The sequence below is a fragment of the Chinchilla lanigera genome, unplaced genomic scaffold (assembly GCF_000276665.1).
Source record: "Chinchilla lanigera isolate Chin_1 unplaced genomic scaffold, ChiLan1.0 scaffold00010, whole genome shotgun sequence".
Lineage (NCBI taxonomy): Eukaryota > Metazoa > Chordata > Mammalia > Rodentia > Chinchillidae > Chinchilla > Chinchilla lanigera.
Genome location: NW_004955411.1, coordinates 950,321 through 971,486, shown reverse-complemented (window position 1 = coordinate 971,486; position 21,166 = coordinate 950,321). Strand labels below are relative to the sequence as shown.

At 40.2% G+C, this 21,166-nt stretch overlaps 2 protein-coding genes across 2 annotated transcripts in view; both read left to right on the top strand.

The window, feature by feature from the left end:
- Hcrtr2 (hypocretin (orexin) receptor 2) overlaps positions 1–595 on the top strand; it is a gene marked incomplete in the record, with an annotated part of 39,247 nt that extends 38,652 nt beyond the window's left edge. Inside the window, 1 exon segment of the mRNA XM_013510721.1 lies at positions 277–595.
- Positions 596–18,736: 18,141 nt separating this feature from the next.
- Positions 18,737–21,166, top strand: part of Gfral (GDNF family receptor alpha like) — a 49,750-nt gene continuing 47,320 nt past the window's right edge. Inside the window, exon 1 of the mRNA XM_005377916.2 lies at positions 18,737–18,758. Coding sequence (XP_005377973.1) covers positions 18,737–18,758 — 22 coding nt within the window. The remainder of the gene's footprint in view (positions 18,759–21,166) is intronic.

Sequence of the window (21,166 nt, the reverse complement as noted above, 5' to 3'; positions counted from 1 at the left end):
AACATCTGCGTGACAGATCTGAATCAGTGATTCTCAGTGTGTGGTTTCTGCACTCTCAGCACTAACATCTGGGAACTTATGAAACATTCAAATTTCCACCCCAGCCCAAGCTTGCTGAACCAGAAGCCATGGGGGAGGTGCCAAGGGGCCCTACCCGTCACCCAGCCCCACGGGTGACTCTGAAGCACTTTAAGATTTGAAAACCACTGGTCTCTGAAGGACACCATCAGGCATCAACTTATCAGCCCATGTGAAATAAAGTCTTTTACCGCACAGGTGTCTGTGGCAGGGGCCACCATCACGACTGCCAGCTGGGCTGGAGGCCTGCAGGGAGAGGCTGAGTGACCCCCTCGAATCTCGTCCACGTCCTCTCACTCAGAGAGATAACGGTTTACAGAACAATGCCATGGTGTTGCAAGTGCCCTGTGAAAGAAGACGTGTGCTTTACAGTGCCCCAGAGGACTTGAGTGTGTAACTACAACTTTCAAATCCCAACCTGATTCACTAAATTACAAGGTTTGTGGAGGCAGATGGTTTCTAAAAATGATCACTGTGTGGACAGAAAATACAAAATAAAGCCTGTATTTAAAATAAATGTTGGGAATGGAATAATAGACCATGTATTTATCTCTCAATATGTGCACCCAGGGATCCTTTTAGGAGGCAAGGAGTTAGTGTGATTACTTTAATAGAACAAGTGGTAAAGAAACAGGCATCCCTAAACCCTGCCAAATTTATGGGAAAAAAGGATCAACTACTTACCTCATGGTGTGCTAATGACACAGAAGAAAGGTGTTTGTTGGGACTGCTCTATGCTAAATACTGAATGTGTATTCCTTTTTCTGTTGCAATCAAAGATTTTACATAAGATGTCAATGTCACTGAAATTTTGTTATCAATCGGGATGGACAATAATGTTACCAAATACAGAACAGATTTGAACTTCATTATTTCTACATTTCTACAAAGACATGAAGACCATGATATTTGAATCCATTCATTCTTGGTGAAAGAATTACTCTCAGTTTATGGGAAAAAAAGTTATAATTTTCCCAAAATTTAGATAATTTCTTGGGTATTACAAGAATTAATATCAATTCTGTTATCAATTACTGGTGAGTTAATTGCTAAAGTATTAGGCTCAATGATATTGAATTCACTCAAGTGTACACTGTTTCAATGAAGATTAAGATAAATATACAGACAAAGTTTAGCCTAAATAAGCTTAAATTTAAATCAAAAAGGCAAAGTCCCAAAGCTGTTTATTGACTCAAAGTGTAAGGAAGGTTATTACTATGAGGGGGGGGCGGTACTGGGAATCGAACTCCTGACCCCTCACTTGCTAGGGAGGCGATGTGCCGCTGAGCTATATCCCCGGCCCCAATTACTATTTTTATGTAGTGTAAAAATATCGTGTTTTGCACTTGATGCAAATCATAGTAGTAATAACTGCATTTCAAAAAAATCTGGCTCATGGTTACAATTTAGAAAGCTCTTCATGGAAGTTCATTCTACAACAGGTGACTTTTCTACTTCGTATGAGTTACAAGTCAAACAAAAATTCCATTAGATAATAAAATAGTTCTCAAATTGCATGAGGCAAAATAATAGCATTTTAGAGCCAGTATATAAACAGGGAAAATGTTCTCAACTGAAGTCTATTCTATTACCTTATACAGCACAGAAAACGCGGTGCCCTGGCATGAGAACCCTACCAGCTCCGTCTCTCAGAGTTCGAAGGGAGTTGTTTTTTACACTACTGTTACTGAAAGGGGGGGCAAGAGACTCCTCCATCTTGCCACGTATTTCCACTCTTTAAATTTCCCTAGAAGCTTTGGAATTTGAATGTCTTTTATGTTTCTCATGAAATGTGTTTCTATAGTTGTTGTAGTTCATGTATGTAACATCATGTCAATAATTCCACCACTATCTCTGAAGATTTTTGTGTCTGGTTTGTGCTGTGTCTTCATGAAAACATTTCTCATCAAACCCAATGTGATTACATGTCCACCACTGTGAAAGACGTTCATTATGTGGTTTTTAAGTAAAAACCATATTGAGAATTCTGTAATTGCATTCACACCGCTCTCTCTATTGTATGAAAAATCTCGCTGTTATTGCTTAGATAAATTGAATATTCGCTCATAATCAGTGTCAAATCATTGCAGTTAGGGATTGAATTAAGCCCTTTGGTGCAATCCTTATGACCAAAATATTTTTCCCTATAAGTTTACATAATCATGGGTAATCATGACATAAATGATCTTTAATGTTGTTTCCAAGAATACTGTACTAAAGATAAAGATTAACACAGAAACATTTCATAGAAGTCATATAAAACCACATTTGTGTACCCTAAATTTTTTTGTTTGTTTGTTTTTCTCCGGTACCGGGAACCGAACTCACGACCTTGCGCTTGCCAGGCAGGCGCTTTTGCCGCTGAGCTAAATCCCCAGCACCCGTGTACCACTAAATTTTGAACTGTGTATCTAAGTGAGAGGTTTAATCTGCCTTGACATAGAGAAACGATGATAATATTTTCAATTTATTATGAAATTATGTAAATGTATTGCATTTACATAAGTATTTTGCAGGCCATTATATATAAGACTATTTTAAGTTTAAAGATGAATTTTTAAAACATGCTTTCTGCTTTTCCTTCACGTTGATGGTTCTGATAAAGAATCAAATGCCAAGGATTTTAATTTTAAAAATCAATTCTCAGTATTTTTTCTTCTAACAATTATCAGACATAAAGCTACCATCCAAGGTAGTACTCGGCCCCTACGGACAGGTGCCTGGCAGGCGGGGCGGCTTCCCAGGCCGCAGGGCTGCAGAAGGACGGGCTCGTGCCGGGCACCCCTGCGAGGGCTCCACCGCCGCTGCGCGCGGCCTCCTTCCCAGCAGCCCAGCTGCCCGCAGCGGGTCCTGGGCGCCTCTGCCCCAGCCTGGGCTGCCGCTTCCCGGCCGTGGAGGTCTGCCTGCACAGCCCGCCTGCGGTCAGCGCCCTGTGCTCAGCTCTCCCCAGACCTGCCGCAGCGTCTGGCTGGGATTCATCAGGACCGGGACCGCAGTCGGAAACCAACAAAAGCAGCGGAGCTCAGGGAGGAAGTTTAAAAATCACAGCTTGCATCCCCAAATGAAACTTCCCCATGTTTTCAAAGTTGTTCATGTCCTTCCCAGAATGTTCTATCGATGGGCGGGGTTCCAGCTGCACTCGCCCCTGTGCAGGGCCCCGGCGGCCTCCGCCCGCTGGGATCCCCGGCCTGGAGACCCGGAGCCACGCTGCGCTCCAGGAGGTGCGGCTGAGGCACCTTCAGAGCCCGATTTCTACTCACTTCTTTTTGCAGGTTTACTCTGAAGCAGTAGCAGAAAAAAATTCTACAACACGTTTCTAATAAATTTCAACGTGTTTAAGGCGGAACGTTAGTTACCAAGGCAGAATGGTACAGACAAAATGTGGCTGGAACAGGAAGCTGGGCTTACTGTCGGTGTGACAAGGAGGGCAGCCTCAGAAAGGAAGCCACTTAAGTGTAAGGGGAGAGCTTGTCTAGAAAGCTGTGTCTGGATCATGCAGAAGACCCGTTATGGAACGGGGAAAATGATATTAGACATTTACCAGAGCACACAGGAAGTATAGAGCGTTTGTACACTGTGTGCTCAGCTGTGCAACACAATGAACTAGTCAGAAAATCCTACAGTGCATTTTAATTTCATATGTCATCTTTTGAAAGATTTCATTTCTTTTTTAATGCATTATTTCCCTAAAATTGTTTCTTTTATTTTGACAAACTAGTTCTCCTCATTCTTTATAAGTAGCCAAATCCCATCTTCCTGCTAATGTAGAAAGACATTCTCCTAAAAAATTCTTTTTCTTCCTGTTTTTGTAAAGATTTTTGTTCGGTGTACTTTTACTTACACTCATGTAGTTATTGCACTTTGGGAGACGTGCAAAGGACAGGCCTGTAAAGCGTTCCTCTCCAAAATGCCAGGGCGATGACCTAAGAATGAGAGGTTTTGGACACCCCTCCATTCTGGACCCACTTTCTCCCTCATCCGGAGAAAGGACAGCACAAACAGCACTGCACTCATTCCTAGGCTTTGCTTATTTCAGACAATGAAGAGCACACCCATCTTTATAGAGAGCGCTCCCTGGTCCTCCTTGCAGTCCAGGAAGTTTATATTTGTGATTCCCTGGAAAAGTTATTGGAATTTTACTGAGTTAATTCCAATCTACCACTCCCAGTGCAACCCATGGCAAGAATAAAGACGCGATAATACATCCAAAATGGAGGGTAGCAAGGGAGTGCTAAGCCCAGCTACCATGATGGCTAACTGGAACAAAGGCCTAGAGCCAGGGCGGAACCTGGGTATTATTAAGTCGTGAAGAAGGGAGTGGCCTGAGGATGAGTGACTGTGAGAGTGGCAGGAAGTACGTGAGTGCTGTGAGCTAGGGTGGGTAGGAGGCCGGAAATCACCTCTACACTACGCAGAGAGAAGGATATGCAGGAGTAATCTGCGTAACACACCTGAGGTAGTAGCTAATGTTCTGTGGTCAGTGCTTCAGCTCTGCTGTGTAATGTTTTATGCCCTGGGAAGTCACAGCACCTGCGCTGGACCTATTTGCATTGCTTAAAGCCAATTGAAGGGATAAGGAAAAGTCCTAGCCACCTCTGTACATATCAATACATGGAAACAGGGCCAGGCTCAGCCAAAATGGAGACAACTGCTCTTCTTTCAAGGAGCATCATCCACGTTGCCCTCCACAAGTCTTCACACAGCAGAGTCTGCTCCTGTAGTGCTGAGGAGAGCGAGTCCAAGCCAGGCACCAAAGACTCCAGGAGTCAGGTGGTCAAATTCACAGTCTGCCCTGCCCAGCAGAAGCTGGCACCTGCACTCCAGGTGGGAAGCTGGGCGTGGCCCTAGGTACATCACTCTCTTCATCCCATCTCTGCTACCATCATTTTTCTTCCATTTTAAAAGCTGTTCAGGGAAATGACTTCATTATTTACAAATTCTTTTAAGCCCGTGCAGACCAGCTTGAATTTGACCTCCAAAGCCTCTCCAGTCCTTGCTTGTACTGTTCAATGTTCACTTTTAACTGAGTATGTTTGGAGACAGGAATAGGAATTTCATCTGGTTCTACATTAGCTATTAATAATTTATTCATTCATCTTTTATACACGATACATCTATCTGCAGTTGCCATGCTGTTTTTGTAAATTCTCTGTACATCCTGTGGTTTTGGTCCTTCTCTTGAGAATACAGTAATAGTAGAAATTATCTCGCAGTACTCTAGCAACTTGAACAGGCAGCCTAACTCCTCTTCATTTGATTATTCATTGGATTATTAAACCATTATTTTTGTATTCTTTGAATATTCTTTGAGTGGAACTTTATGTGCTCTGTCACACATTTTTAACTTTAAAGAATTGACTAAATTAATTCTCCCTACAAAAGTTGTATTCTTTCTTGCATCTACATTCTTAAGGGCCCACTTTCCTCATGTGAAAATCCAGCCTAGATTCTCAGGATACACCATGGTAAGATGTTTTGTTTGGCTTTGCCAAAGGAATCTGAACACCGGGTGTCAGATGATGACCTCAGGTTGTTGTGTTCTGCTGTTGAAAGAGGGACACCTCTTCGTTGCCTCCTTATTCCTAAATTTTGCTCTTTTTATGGATTCTTTTGTACATAACTGGAATGAAGTAAGACTTGGCTCAGAAGACTGAGGAAGAAAATACCCTCAATCCATGAGCAGAAATCTCTATTCCACGAATTAACAGCATTTGACATGTTCTAGTGGAAGAATCTTTCATGCTCATACTCACCAACAAATTAAATTCAGGTTAGAATGAGCTTGAACACAACTTAAGACCCTGAGTCCATGTCCTTGTCCCCCTGATGGGCACAGTTCAGATAAGGCCAGCTACTGATGCAGATACTGGTTATAAAGCTTGATGCTTTCATAGAAGCCGACATCTGGGGAGACATTTCTTAAAAAGATTTTCTGATGGAGTAAACATTAATAAGGTCATCCCACTTTATTATACAACTCAAAATTTTTGTTTGAGTCAATATTGAAATCTGATGAATTTAGGATCCTTTTCTCTGTTTCACAGACAGTTAATATTTTATATAACTACAGCAAGATCAGGTGGCCACTAACAAAGTCCAGACTAGAACACTAAAACAACTAACTGCTACTGTGATTTTAAAAAAAAATTAGGTAGGTAACATGCTTTAAACAAACATGATTACTTTGTACAGCTATATCCGGGTCAGTTCATGTGTCGGTGTTTGTACAACTTGCTGCCCCTGCTGTAAGATTTTAGCTAGTGGATCCATCAAGCAAGGCACATCATCCAGTCATTTTGGTGTTTGTATTTCAGAGAGAAGGGAACATCAAGCCAGTGCCACTTAAAGCTGGGGATTCTATTCGTGTTTAGAGGGCCAGTTCCTTTGACTAGACCTTGTTTCCTGGTTAAAATTAGTATGGACAGCCTTCCTGGTAGGGACTGCCAATCCAATTTTCCTTCAATATCCCCTGAGATTCTTGTTTAAAACTCAGGTTCCTTGACCACCAGTCCAAGTACATTACTTTCCTTGGTCTGAGATGAAACTCGAGATTCCAATTACACTGTCTAGACTTGCATTTCATCCTACTCATCACCTGAAGCTCTAGGTGTTACACATTCACTTGTTGGTTGAGACTATCTTTATTTTATGTTGATGAGGATATGTTATCTGTGGGCCTTTCTGGCAATGTCTTGAAGGTGGCAGCATTTCACTGAAGCCACTGTCCTTGTTTGGCTTCTTAATGTTCAGAGATGTTAGTATAATCCCATTTCACAAAAACTCAAATACAGTATATAACTCCACCTTTTCCTGGTAACATAGCTACAACCCATGGTCTTACCAGGATTCAGTGATATTCTGAGTGAATAAAATTGATATACATTTTCAACTGACAATATTTGATGTTTAAAAAGTTATAAGCTAAGAGGCAAAACTCTTACTAGCATATCAGATGGGATCATTTTGGACTTATTCATGAACTGTCTTCCAAATGATTCTTCCTACACTAACTGGGAGTGAGAAGAACTTACAGAATTTAGGTATCAAAACCTATGACAGGAAATAAAATCTCCGGAGATTTCTCTGTAGTATTAAGCAATCTTTTTTGTTGCCACCTACTTTAAAATTCATCCTTAGTTTAACTCCAAGTAAAGCTGTGTCCTTCCATTACAATTGTGTGTGTCTGTGTATGCTTGTGTGTGTACATGCACACTTCAGTATGATGATAATCTGGAGAAGCAGTCCAAGGAAGAGTTCTAAAAACACGGTAGTATTTTTCGCATTCCAAAGACCTATAAAGACGTAATAAAAAGGATATTTCTGCCTGGACTCGGTACCAGGAGTACTTTGTATTTTTCTTGCTTTCATCTTAAGAATATTGCACAATGCCTTATTTTTAAAAACTGTGCTCAATCTTCCAATTGCTTGCTGGAAGGATTTAGAAGCAGATCTGTAACCTGACCATTCCCAAGTACACAAAACGTCATGGCCAACACTGTAAGTGCTAATCTCCATTGTGGCTTCCCTTTATTTTCTTCTTTCCCTATTTATCTCCATTTCCCGGCAGTAACTTTTAAAAGCTGCATTTGGTAGGAAAATAATTCTTAGAACAAATAAATAAATAAAAATTGTTAGCATAAAAACAAAAGTATTTTGAAAAACTTAAAGAGAGGAATGTTAACAAAAACTAAAAAAAGAGCTACAGATACATTTACATACACATGATTTTTAAAAAATTACTAACCTGTATCATAGAGGGAAGATTTGAAGTTTAAAAATATGGATAAAATAAATGTAGATTTTGGGTTCCAGTCTCTCTGACCGTGGCCTCTGCGCAGACCTTCTCCTGCCTCCAGATTTCCTGGGAGACAGAGCAAGCTGTCTCTTCCCAGCCCTCGCCGAAGAGTAACGCCCCGCCTCTCACGCACGTCCGAATGCCCGGATGGGATTTGCGCCTGTGCACCGTGCTGCCACACAGGGGCCTTTAACCAAAATGGCCGCCAGGAGCTACGAGCGGCTTACATGTCGGATTCATTTAGTTCTTTTCCCAGTAATGGTTTTTAAATCCGGTTGAACATCTTACCACTTTTTAAGATTGAAAAAATAAACACTTTTAAAGTATAAACAATTGTCTTCTCAAAGTTATTCAGAAACTTCCTAGATATTCAAGGACTCTATAGTGGTAGTCATCTCAAGTCACTGTGAATCTGGGCCTTTTCTTTCCTACTAGGACACAAATTATTTTAAAAATTTTAATATGGTCTACTCAAAAGCTTTGTGTGCCAGCCCTGGGGCCTCGAACATTGCTTCCTAAGATGTAGACCTTCAACAAATTTTATTGATTAAACCAGCAAGTGAAGAGATCCCTCTCCAGTGGTGTACTTTAACTTCAAAAAGTTCTAGGAACAAAATGAGATGTTCCTAAAAGAGAAAAACATGAATGTTTGCTATTTGCCTAAATGCTTTGCTAAGAAGGGATATACAAAGTAAAAAGACCAAATTCCTGCCCATTTTAAACTAATGTGAAGAAGAATTCAAACAAAGTTTTGAAGTTAAGTTTCGGTATCACAGATGAAGCAGGGTAACATTTCTGGTTCTGTCTAGTTCCGGGTGACTTTGGTAAGCCTCGGCTGGAGTGTGCAAGCAAACTGGAGGAAATCCAGGCAGGACAGCAGGGCCGATCTACAGTGGGACAGGACGTGGGGGCAACTCCGTGCCCTGGGCATTGCACACTACTGGAAAGTGGCCCCTGAATGGGTGGGAAGGGCTAGATACTAAAAAGCATTCTGTGATATTCGAGGAAATGGGAAACTTGTGTTATGTAACTGGGAATAATTCAGGAATTTGATCAAGAGGAGTGACAAGGTTAGATCTGTGTTGTGGAACGTGTATTAATGCCTCTTTCATGAAGTTTAGATCTCAGATAGGCTTTTACACAAGTACTTATTCTCAAGAAACATAATTTGGATCTAAACCAAGGTGGTAGCAATTAGTTTGAAAAATAAACACTAGATTTAATTTCTAGGTGAAGATTTGGGGAATAAGAGAGATCATATTAACACTTAACTCTGTTTACAATGGATCCCAGCCATCACCCACTTAAACAGAGTTGGCACGCCAGTAGCCAAGAGCATGAGGTACATTAAACAAATTTGCCCTCCCCTGGTTCACTGCTGTCATTTCTTCTGCAGTTAGGAGAGGTTGAATTGTGGTCACCTGTGGAAGTTCAGTCCTTGAGCTACAGCCTTGCTCTTTTCCAACCAGTGGCTTCCACCCTTCGAGCATGTGCTGCCTTGGGCACCTGGTTGTGGTTGCCAACGTATGAGTCTTACAGTCAAGAATCTGCCACCACCTGGCCCACAGCAGCCTGTTCTGCAAGATACTCCTTGGCTACAGATGGCCTTGCCACGCAAGTATGTGGTGTGAGGGTTCTCTCTCTCTCTCCTCTGAAGGTATGTTGGTGAGTATGTGGGTAGGTGTGTGTCTACTGCAAACAGGAGAAAAGCAGGCCACATCTTCTCCTATAATACACATCCAGCGTACCTGATATTAAAACTTGTCCTAGGTCCAAGGCCTAGATGCTCTTTAGAGATGCAGCTCCCATTGGATTGCCAGTTTCCCAGAGGAAAACCTTGTAGAGAGTTGATATTTGTAGCGTCTTGCTAGAACCTCAACTTCAGCACCCTCAGTCTTTTCTTGGATTCTGGATTCTGAGTCTGGTTAGGAAGAAAAGATAGGTATCTGTGGCTTCCAAATCCAGAATGTGCCAGACCAAATAGTGACCTTTCAGGACATCTAAGGAGTCAAAGAGAATACTTCCAAAGAAGATATTTTTAAAGTTCTTCAAGCTAAAGTGGCAAAGTGAAACAACAAAATGGGGTCAAGGAAAATGACATACATGGGTTGAGCCGCACATATGTTTGCAAGGCCCAGTCAAAATTGATCCTTTACAAGACAGGGTTGGCAATAGTTGTAGAAAACAGGAAATTCAAGTGAGTTGTTTAAAGAAAGTAAAGTTTACTTGTGTTTCTCTTGTAATCTAGAGGGGCCTACAGCCTGGGGTATATGTGTCTCAATCTGCATGGTGTGAAGCTCCTGTGTTTCTGCACCTTATTCTTGGAGAATATTTCATTTTCAAGACTGTCCATGAGCAAGGTGGCTGCTAAAGCTACATTTCTGATGCCCAAATTTGACACGCACACACACACACACACACACACATATATTTTTTTTCTTGCCCCCTTGTGAAGCTTGACAATCTGCTGGGCGTGGTGGCCCATGCCTGTAATCCTAGCACTTGGGAGGCTGAGGCAGGAGGATTGTTGCAAGTTTGAGACCAGCGTGGGCTACAAAGTGAGCTCAAGGCCAGCCTGAACTGCATACTGAGACCCTGTCTCAAAAACAAAAATCAACAATTAAAAAAAAATAGAAACTTTCATGAATAATTTCTGTTGTCAGGAAGGCCAACAGATGAAGAATTTGAACTGGGCTCATTGATACTTTGGATAAAATTAGGGAAAATACTAACACATAGCTCCAATAGAAAACCAGAAGTCCCATCTGCAATAACACTGCAATTTCCAAACATGCTTAAAACACATGGTAGGATCTTTGACAACAATGAAGAACACTTAAGCAAAAACTTCATAGTGGTTTGAGACTAAAATATTTTAAATGATTCAAGATAGAAACTGAGAAGTTGGTAGAGAGTTATTGGGTTGGGGGGGCAAAAAGAATTTGAACAGAACCATTGAGAATCAGAAAAATGTCATCATAGAAGTCATCATAAAGCATAAAAGCAACTATATTTTATTGCAGTAAAAATAAAAAGACCGAATGACACTCCTATACCATTTATAGTCATATTTTCATAACAGGTGTTTTCAGGGCTGGACATAAGTTTACCTCAGTGATAGTGTGCCTGCCTGGTACATACACAGCCCTGGGATCAATACTTAGAATCCCAAAGTAAAAGAGTATGTTTAAAGTGATAAGGAAACATGTAAACAAAAATCATGAGCAAAGGTATTCTAGGCAAACACAAACAAAAATTAGTAAAATGTTCTTAATGGGCAAAGTAAAATTAAAAGTGAAAACAAAGCAAAAATGTATAACACATCATCACAAACTTCTGTAAATTTGAGATAGTAAGATAGTAAGAATTTTGAGGTAGTAAGAAAATAAAAAAAATAAAGGTTTGGTAATATGCAAATTATCAGGTAACAGTGATATATTCACTGCCAGAAGTATTATATGACACAAGGAGGGGCTGGGGATTTAGCTAAATGGCAAAGGGCCTGCCTGGTCATGAGTTCGATTCCTGGTACTGAAAAAAAAATAAACAAACAAAAAAAGACACTAGGGAAATATATGTGCTATGTCTGGTGTGTCTAGGGTCTAGGGATTGCCAGGTTTACCCTTGCCGGGCCTGTCTCTCTCTCCAACATAGAAAGGTGAAGAGAAGTCAGAGAACAGTGCAAAGCAAGAGTAATTTTACTGTAGGGATTGCAGGAAGTGGTACAGAGCCTCTCAAGGGAAGGAGTGGGGCCCTCAGCTGTCTCTGCCTAGTGAGGTGCAGTCCTGTTCTCGAAGAGTTAGTGTCTCACCCCTACTCCCCTCAGAGGGTCACTATTTGATTAGCTACTACACTTGTTGTTAGGGGCCAGGGTAGGTGGACCAAGGGGCGAGGGGTTAGAAAGGAAGCTTTTTTTCATTTTAGAGAGAACTGACTTACAGTGGAGATTAGAAGAGATAGTGTAGCCTCACAGAAGGTGTCAAACTATTTCTCAAGGATGCCTGTACCCATATATGAGGTGATAAAAAATTCAATAAATATTTGTGGACAGCAGCTGAAGCTAAAGATTAGTCACATATGTGGGGCTGGAGCAAGGCTGGTCCCAAGAACAAAGAGCGGGGAGGCAAGCCACAAAAACAAGGTGCTCCAGTACAGAGAATACCAGGCCCTGAGACTACCACGCAGGCAGGTTGCTAGGCAGACGGGTGTCACGTGACACTAACCGCTGAACGCATCAGTAAGCTCTGCGCTTCCTTTCCTCCTGTTCGGAGAGAGGACCCCACCTGACCTCAGCTTTCTTTATATAGACTCTTGCCTTTATTTCTCCATCCTCCCACCATTCGACCCGTCAGGAACTTTAAGAGCTGTGCTAGGCACAACAAATGTTGAAGTAATAAAAAATTATTACATTAAAAGGCACATTACCATGATCACCTTCAAAACACCCCTCCTTACTTCAAGCGCACTCGTCCTATTGCTCCTGCCATGCTCTGAAACAGCAGTTTGCTGTCTTTTCATGTTGTTTCAATGTCCTGAGTTGATTTAGTCAAGCCAGTTAGGTAACTCCTGTCAAATTAAAAGCAAAATAGTGTGTCCTTGTCCATGTTATTTACCAGATCTGACACCACACAGCTTCTACTCTCCCTCAAAATCAAAATACTAGAAGGCTAAAACTGGTAAAAGTGTATACTGGGGGGTTGGTTTGAGAGAATTAATAGCAGTGTGTCTTTTACAGTAAGAAGTTTTTATTTCTTAATTTAAGCATTCTCTGTGTGTTCTATCACACTGCATAGGTCATCCTCCAGGCTGGTATTGCAGCATTGGCATCTTCCATCAGGATGGTCAGGGAACCTGTGCCTCCTACCCTGGCACTACACGCAGCTTTCTAATGGCTCCAAGAGCACCGTGCAGTGAAGTGGTGCACGTGCCTTTAGGGCTCATTCATAAAGTCACAGTCTGAATTTGTCCCGAGGGACTCATTTGGGAGGCTCAGTCCTCAGTTCCCGGGGCCGGTACCTGTGGGAGAGACTGGGAGCCCAGTCTTTCTGCCTGATGATGCAGAGTCTCCCTGGAGTATGCACCCAGTCCTGCTGATGTCAGCCAGTGGACCCTCGCTGGAGGCCAAGCCAAGAAGCCACTTGGTCTTGGACTCTCAGCTTCCAGAACTAAAACTATATAAAGTCCTTTATAAAGTTGCCTGCCTCAGCGATTTCATTATAATAACAGAAAAACTGAAGGATGTAGTCAATAATCGTCTCAATGACATGACTTTTTCTGGGATGTGTACCACAGGGCAGAACTGGAGAGGCTCAGCCCCTAAATCACTATGGTGTACAGACCACGTGGAGAAACTGCAGAGACATGGGGTTCTAGCGGCTTGAGGATTCCCAATCCTGGTAAGCATTGCAGAGGCTTTTTCATATATATATATATTTTTTGTCTTTTTGAAACAGGGTTTCACTATGCAGTTCAGGCTGGCCTTGAGCTCACTTTCTGGCCCATGCCGACCTTGAACTTCCAACAATCCTCCTGCCTCAGCCTCCTCAGTGCTGAGATTACAGGCCTGCGCCACCACACCCGGCTATGCAGAGGCTTTTGAGAGCATCACTCGGAAGCAATGCTGACTGCACGCTCTGGACAGCAGCTGGGCCAGGGCCAGCCAGCCAGGTCACACAGATTCCAGACCCACAGGAACAGCTCCGCATAGTGGTGGTTTTTACATATCAGCAACAGCTGCAGCAACAACAATAAAACCATTGAATGGGAAACAAGGACAGAATTGCAAAATAGGCAAAAGCAAAGGAAAATAAATGTAGAGAAAAATAAAGAATCTTCAGGAAAAAAACATAGAATGGCCCCCACAGGTCACATTATACAGACACCATCAAATTGAAATGCCATGAACTCTAAATTTCTATGTAATAATCCAATTATTATGACTGTGAATTGAGAAAAAAGCAGAAGTTACCATATCCTACAATTACAGGAAGTAACCCCTCCTCCACTTGATAATAACTGTGCTGCTTCAGTAAGTAAATAACATCTTTTCAGGGTTAAGATTAGATATGAAATATCATCTAATGTTAATATTAAGTGGAAAACAAAAAGTAGATAAGGAGTTAAGATTAAAAGATTTAAGAATGTTTTTTGATAGTTGGTTTTGACAAACCATTCTAAGAGAGATCATCAGTTTCTGAAAATCAGATCTAACAGAAATTTCAGAATCACTTCAAAGCCAGACACAGGACTCCTGCTTTCAGAGAGGAATATTAGCTGCTTCCTAGACAAAACCCTCCATGCCATACATTTACTGGAGGTATGAGGCATGAGCTACCCTTATGGTTAACCCAATCGTAAAAAAGATTCAACTGTGAACATTTTTAAAATATTCTGTGCCAAAGCAAAATTTAGTATGTCACCCGGGCATGGTGGTGCACACCTGTAACCCCAGCACTAGAGAGGCTGAGGTAGGAGGATCACCTCGAGTTTGAGACCACCCTAAGATGCAAAGTGAGTTCAAGGCCTGCCTGAACTGCTTAGTGAAACCCTGTCTCAAAAAGACCAAAAAAAAAAAAAAAAAAAAACAGTATGTTAAAATAACAGTGATTCCTAAGAACTTGAAAGGAAGACCATCTACCAGAACTTACATTGCAAAGTCAACAAATCTCAACCATGTCCATCTTTAGCCAAATGGAGTAGCACTTTTTCAGGCCAGGTGGACTGATAGGACTGAGTATATTAATATACTGAATGAAGACAGGAATAAGGCATATACTCTAAGGAAAGTGGTACATGGAGATTATTGTAACCTGGTACCACTAAATGTTTTTGTTATGTAGAATTAGTTATAGAACTATCCCTTCATGATTTAAATCCCTTTTCACATGTCCTTCCCTTGTTGTCAAATCTACGTGAAGCAAATATACTGGCTAGTAGTGATATTTCTTTTTATGACTAAATAAGTTGTTAATAATAGTAATACTCCCATTTGTATGACCTGTTTTAATGTTAGTAAGATCCTAAGGATGAATGCATTTTTTATTTTATTAGATTGAAAGCCAAAGCTGTACAACAGTGATCCCCCAAGGCTACGTTAGTTTTTAAGAGTGTTTTTGATTCCTTTGGAGATAGGAAACCTATCTTCCCCCAAACAACATACACCATATAAACTACTGCTTAATTCTAACTTTTTCGATGGATATACTTATATTGTATATACACCACTGAATTGTAAGTCAGGTCCTATGATGAATAGGATCGAACAACACCAAATCACACACAAAACAATTAAAGACTTGTTATGATTTGTGTATTTGTTTCTAGATGTCCCTACAAAGCCTCATGTGGTCATAGAGGCTCTTTCAGGGGTGGCTTAATCTAGAGTATGTGATGGATTCATGGTACAAAGCTAGGATTAAGAGTGGGTGATTACTACATCAGTCCACGGATTGGCTTGGCACTGCCCTAATCCTGGTAACCTGGATTCAATATAGGGGACAAAAAGAAGCTTGTCTTGTCTCTTGCTTGCTTTGGTGCCTTCTGCCTGCCATGAACTGTTTCTCCTCTGCACTGCCACGTGGCCAAGTGCCACCCTGGGATGGAGCCAGCTAATTATGGGCTGAAACCTCCACAAACTGTAAGTCAAGTAAACCTTTCCACCTTTCACATTGGGTGCTGTGTATTTTGTCTCAGCAGTGAGAAAAGTAACTAACATAGGACTCATTCTGGATCTCTCCTCTTCCCTTGTTCCTCTCCTAACATCTCTTCCTCATTGTAACTATTTCTTAATTCACGTTTCCCTTAGCTTGAGAATGATAACTGTTCTTCTTTCAAACCATCTCCCACAGCACTGATCACACAGCTTTTTAAAAAGACCAAACTAGTTACTTCCTGTTTAACATCTACAGAAGCCTCGTTTTCCCTGTTCGATTCTGGTCTCCTTGGTTAGATATAAAAGGCCGCCCACAGTCCGGCAGCCTGAGCACACATCTAGGACTCTTGACTCGTTCTGGTTTCTCAGCCTTTCCTGGCTGCCCTGCCCCCCATGCTTAGCCACCTGCCGTCAGCTGGGGTTAGGGTTAGCCTTGTGGTCAGTCCAGGGTGAAGTCACTAAGCACAATACCATGTCGACTCCGTTACTGCAATGGTGGATACACTGTGCCAACTTGACAACTGAGAAGTTTAGAAGCTTAACTAAGTGACTCAGCAGGGGGCCTGGATCCTCACTTTGTAAACATCCTGAGCTTGTGGAGAAGGAGGGCATAGAATATGAGGGAGGAAAACAGGCTCGCGTCCTCCCTCTTTTGCTCTTGCTGCTTTTGCTGTCTTCTGCCGCCTTGAAGTGTTTCCCCTCTGCCATGCCACCCTGCCTTGGAGCCAGATAATTATGGACTGAAACCTCCACAACTGTGAGCTAAATAAACCTTTCCTTCTTTAACTTTGGATGTCACGTATTTTGTCTCAGCAAGGAAAGAAAAGTAAGCAACACAATTATATAATATGTACATACATTTTCCTCCTGAAGTTCTCATGTAAAATAAAAGTATAAGTTTTTTACTTTTCTGGACAGAAAAATAATACTACATGTTGTCTTCCTTTACTACTCAGTGTCTTAGAACTATGTTTACAGTTCTCATAGCCAAGGGGCGTATCATCAGAGTGTTTACATTTTTTTCAAGAGGTGCCAATTTCAGGTTGGCTCTAAGGCTGAGGTTGATGAGACTTCCCCTTCCCCAGAGGAGGCCATGTTACAAAGTTTCACACTGACAGATATAAGGGGAATTGAGGGGCAGTTGGGGAAAAGAGAGTGTTAAAACACGAAGTTTAAAAGAGTTATTTTTCAAAATGAAATGTACTTTCATAAATAGGTTTTTGCCAATGATGTATGCTGGCTTTATTTTCACAATGTTTACTTTCTTTCTGTTTTATGTTAGTTCCATCCTAATCCTAGTTTATCTCACTCATGAATCTAGGGCCATCCTCCTTTCAGTTTTTCCAGTCTTTGACATAATTGGGTTTTAGTAAACATCTGTCCAAAGACTGTTCCCAGGTGTGAAGTTTAGTACCTGTTATGGCTAGATCTAGAATGTCCCTTAAAGGTCTCCCATTCAGAGGCGGGTCATTGCCAGTGGGACTTGTCCTTGGGGAACTGACCTGCAAGGATGCACTGCGCTTTCACATGGCCTCTTCTCTCTCAGGTTCACCGCTGCCCAGGTGTAAGCATGACCCCTCAACCAAGTCAGTCACCGTGCTCTTCCACCGTGGCCCCAACCAACTCTGCTCCGACTCCCCTGAAAACTAGGAGCCCAAATAAGCCCCTGCTTTCCATTTCAGATGTCCAGTGTTTTCTCCCAGGTACAAGACAGCTGACCATTGCTCTGTAAATGTGTTGCATTTAATTGCTCTAAAAATTTACAGACCAAAGTCTGTAAATGTGTTGCATTTAATTGCTCTAAAAATTTTTTTTCTGAGAAAATTAAACAAACAAGATAAGGGAATTGTGAATGGGAAGTCAAGGAACTCTAGCTGCATCCACATCTGCTGTGATGGGTCAAGGCAAAAAGAAATTGGAGCTTGGGGCTTCTCCTCCAAACTCCTTCAAGAACAACTCCACTTTTTCTTTCTTTTATGTATCTATAACTTTATTTTAAAGATAAATACGTTCAAAATCACACACATTATCATTGCACACTGTGGAAACCGACGATGTTAGTATTCCTTCTCACCTCTAGGATGTTCTGGTTCAATAGCCACTTGCCATTTGAAAAGAGAATTAAAAGTATTATTTTCATTGACATTGACTAGGCTTTATTAATCTGCCACGTCTACGAATTTGCTTGTGGCACTGTTCTGTTCTATTTTTACTAAACTCGTTGAAATTCAGTACTTCCTATGCTCTTTGTCATTCGTAGAAATTACAGATATTTTTTATAAAACAATTGCATTTGAGGAAAAATATCGCCAGTTAGGATTTTGATCATCACTACGTTCAACTTTTAGTATTAGAACCATTTGGATCTTCATGTTTAGTCCCTCACTAAAGAAACATAGGTATTACTTTATTACAAGCATGTTTTAAACCTATTTTGATACCCAGACTTCAATATGATCAATTTTCTTTGTAATATTAAAGAAATTGCCTTGATAATATTCTGAGGAGGGTTTTATGGAGAAACTTTGGTCTTGCTTAGTGATAACAGCTGATGATCCTTACTTGTGTGTGGTAAGCAGGTATGGCTCCACAGGTATTTTCTATACCTGTGAGTGACAGATGCCAACCCCGCCCTGCTTAGTGAAGATGAGCACTTTCTCCCCTCAGCCTTGCATTCATTCTCTGTGTATTACTGCATTCCACATCTGCATTAAGTCATTTTGACTTGGCTTATGCAGAAAACAGCATTGGTAGAAGGTATGAAACAAATTTAGTGATTCAATACCTGTAAAAGGAAAAATGAGTAATTTTATATGTGATGATTCTTTTGTTAAATCATAATTAGGTTACTGGGCAGAATATAATTATTTGTAGACTTCTGTGATTAGACCTAGTTGAAGCAGGAATAAAACAACTTTATGAATGTACTGAGTGTGTATCATTTCTATTATTATCTTGCTTGTGGGCTTTCTTGGAAAAAAAATCCAAGAATAGCACACTCAGGAAAAATAATTAAATTTGAATATGGTTAGGAAAGTTCATGGCTCAGGGAAGATTGGTGAGGAAAGAGAGACATCGGAAGCGGTCTTGAATTAGTAATGATTTTAGGGATTGACAGCAAGAGCTGGCACCTTACTCTGGACAGTTTGTGCTGGGAAGGCGGCTGGACTAACACATCTGCATTCAGGGGAACAGCCACCAGGGTTTCCGGCATGATTGTGCTCATTTTCCTGGGTAAGTGAACTGTCTTTCTGGTTTATCTGAGTTCATCATATGCTGATTCTCTGTAAACTGAATACTGTCTCATCTAACACAAGCTTGTAAGAAGAAATAATAACAAATTTATAATTTCAAAGAATTTAATATTCTTCAAAAGTATATCTTTTTATTTGTTTATTTCTAACTTTATTGGAAAGGTGCCATGTGAGAATTAAATTAACTGTTCAAATTGTTTCATAGTAGAATATAGTTCATGATACTGCGTTATTATTAAGATTTATGAAATTACACATGTGCTGGAACTTATTAGAAATGAAACCTTCTGGTATCTATTTATAAGTTAAAAGATAACAAATTTAAAATTAATGTCTATTTTCTTTTGAAGTTAAATAAAACTGTGATCAATTTAAACCATTCAATTCACCTCATTTTGAACTTAATACTTACTAACTAGGAATGATTTAGTAAAGTAAAATAATACCATGTCAAATGCTTTACATTTTAATCAACTTTTATGAGTAAAAGTAATTGTTTTTCTCTCTGGTATTGGATTCTATGAATTTATTGTAACAAAATGGAGGAAAAGAATTCATTTGCACTTAACATAGAATACATGAAAATCTGCTGTATGTGTGATTGGAGAAATATACACACACACAACAACAAGAACAACATTTTGAAAGTCTGTAAATAGTGTATAATAGAATAAGGGAAAGTGGTGATTATATAACTGGATATTTTCTTTTTGCCCTAAGCTAACAGATAATAATGAACAAAGGCATGACTAAGGGAAAGAAAATAAGGTAGATTATTTAAAATTATGTTAAATTTAAGAAGGAATGAAAATAAATGATGTAGGAGAAAATTAGTTTTGAAGGAAAAGCATCTTTTACAAACTTTCAGTTTTTCTTTGGATTGAATAATAGTTTCACAAAGTTCCAAAATTTTGCTTCTTGTTCTAACTTCCAAAATAGTTCTTTAATTCTTCCACTGATTTCTAGTATTTCCTTATTCTTATTTTTATTATTGAGAGAAATTTAAAAGATCTTAAATTCCGTGCATCACGCAGTCGTGTGACAGAACACACATTACATTACAGCCTCTTTATGACTTGGAAAGGCAAAGGCCTTTGTTTTCACTTTGACATCAAAATCAAACTTGAAACCAGGATGCTTGAAAGAGAGAATTTATTTCTAACTTCATTAGGACCAAAATTATTTCCCACACTTCATTCTTCAGAGTTCTTGTTAATATCATATAAACAGTTTTGTGATAAGGGAAGTTTCTCTTTCTAAAAAAACCCAGGAAACGGTGATTTTCTAAACTCAGAGCATTTAATATGCTAATTGTCTCCATATTTGGTAGAATGACATACTCTACAGTATTCTTCATCTTATTAACTTTAAAATGAAGTATTTTTCATAAAGTATTTCAGAAGAATTTCTGGAAAATCTTGAGTTAAAGAGTTCTTTTGGGACTTTCAAAAAGAGGAAATAATTTTTCTATCTATGAGTGGAATATTGGAAAATATAGGGATTGATGTACATACTTTAGAACCCTTAGCTTAGAGATTTTAGTTCAAACCATAAGAGAATGAAATTTTCCACAGAAAAATGAAAACAGGAGAATAAGAAAGACATGAAGACAGAATCTAAATTAAAATACAGTGTAATAGATTTTATTTTAACCCATGAGAGAATGAAATTGTCCACAGAACATGAAAAAGAGGACAATAGGAAGGGCATGACAACAGAATCTAAGTTAATATTTTAATAAAGATTGAGAGAATTTTGCGAAGAGCTCACTATAGCCAGAATACATCAAATGGATAAACATCAAGAGATCTAGAAGAGACTGCTTCTAATGACTCACTTTTTCACTGCTAAGACACAATCTCTGACCCCACAACTTATCGGAGGAAAGGTGTAATTTGGCTCATAGCCAGCTGGCTGCCACGCAGAAGCAGCCTGGCATAAGAGTGTGGCAAAGAAAGCTGCTTGGTTCGTGGTGGCCAGGAAGCAGAGCAGCGTAACAGTGCCAGAGAGGAAGGAGCTGAGGAAAGTCTACAGCATCCCAGGTCACACCTCCTTCATGGAAGTAGACACATTCTGAGGTGTGCTTCACTAATCCCCTTGGCAGCTCCCAAGGTAATCAAGCTGACAATTTGAACCACCACATTCCATCACTTGCCAATTTGACAGCCAAAACATCTCCTTAGGCCATAATTAATCACCAAATGAATCCAATAAGAAGTTAATAATTTCACCCAACATGACACAACTATCTTGCATACAACCAAAAAATGCAGTAATTCCTTCCCCAAAGTCTCAGTGGTCCCAGCAATTTTCAAAGGTCAAAGACTCTTCTGAAACTCCAGGTAAACTCTTAATTGTGAACTCCTTTAAAATGAAAAAACAAGTTAC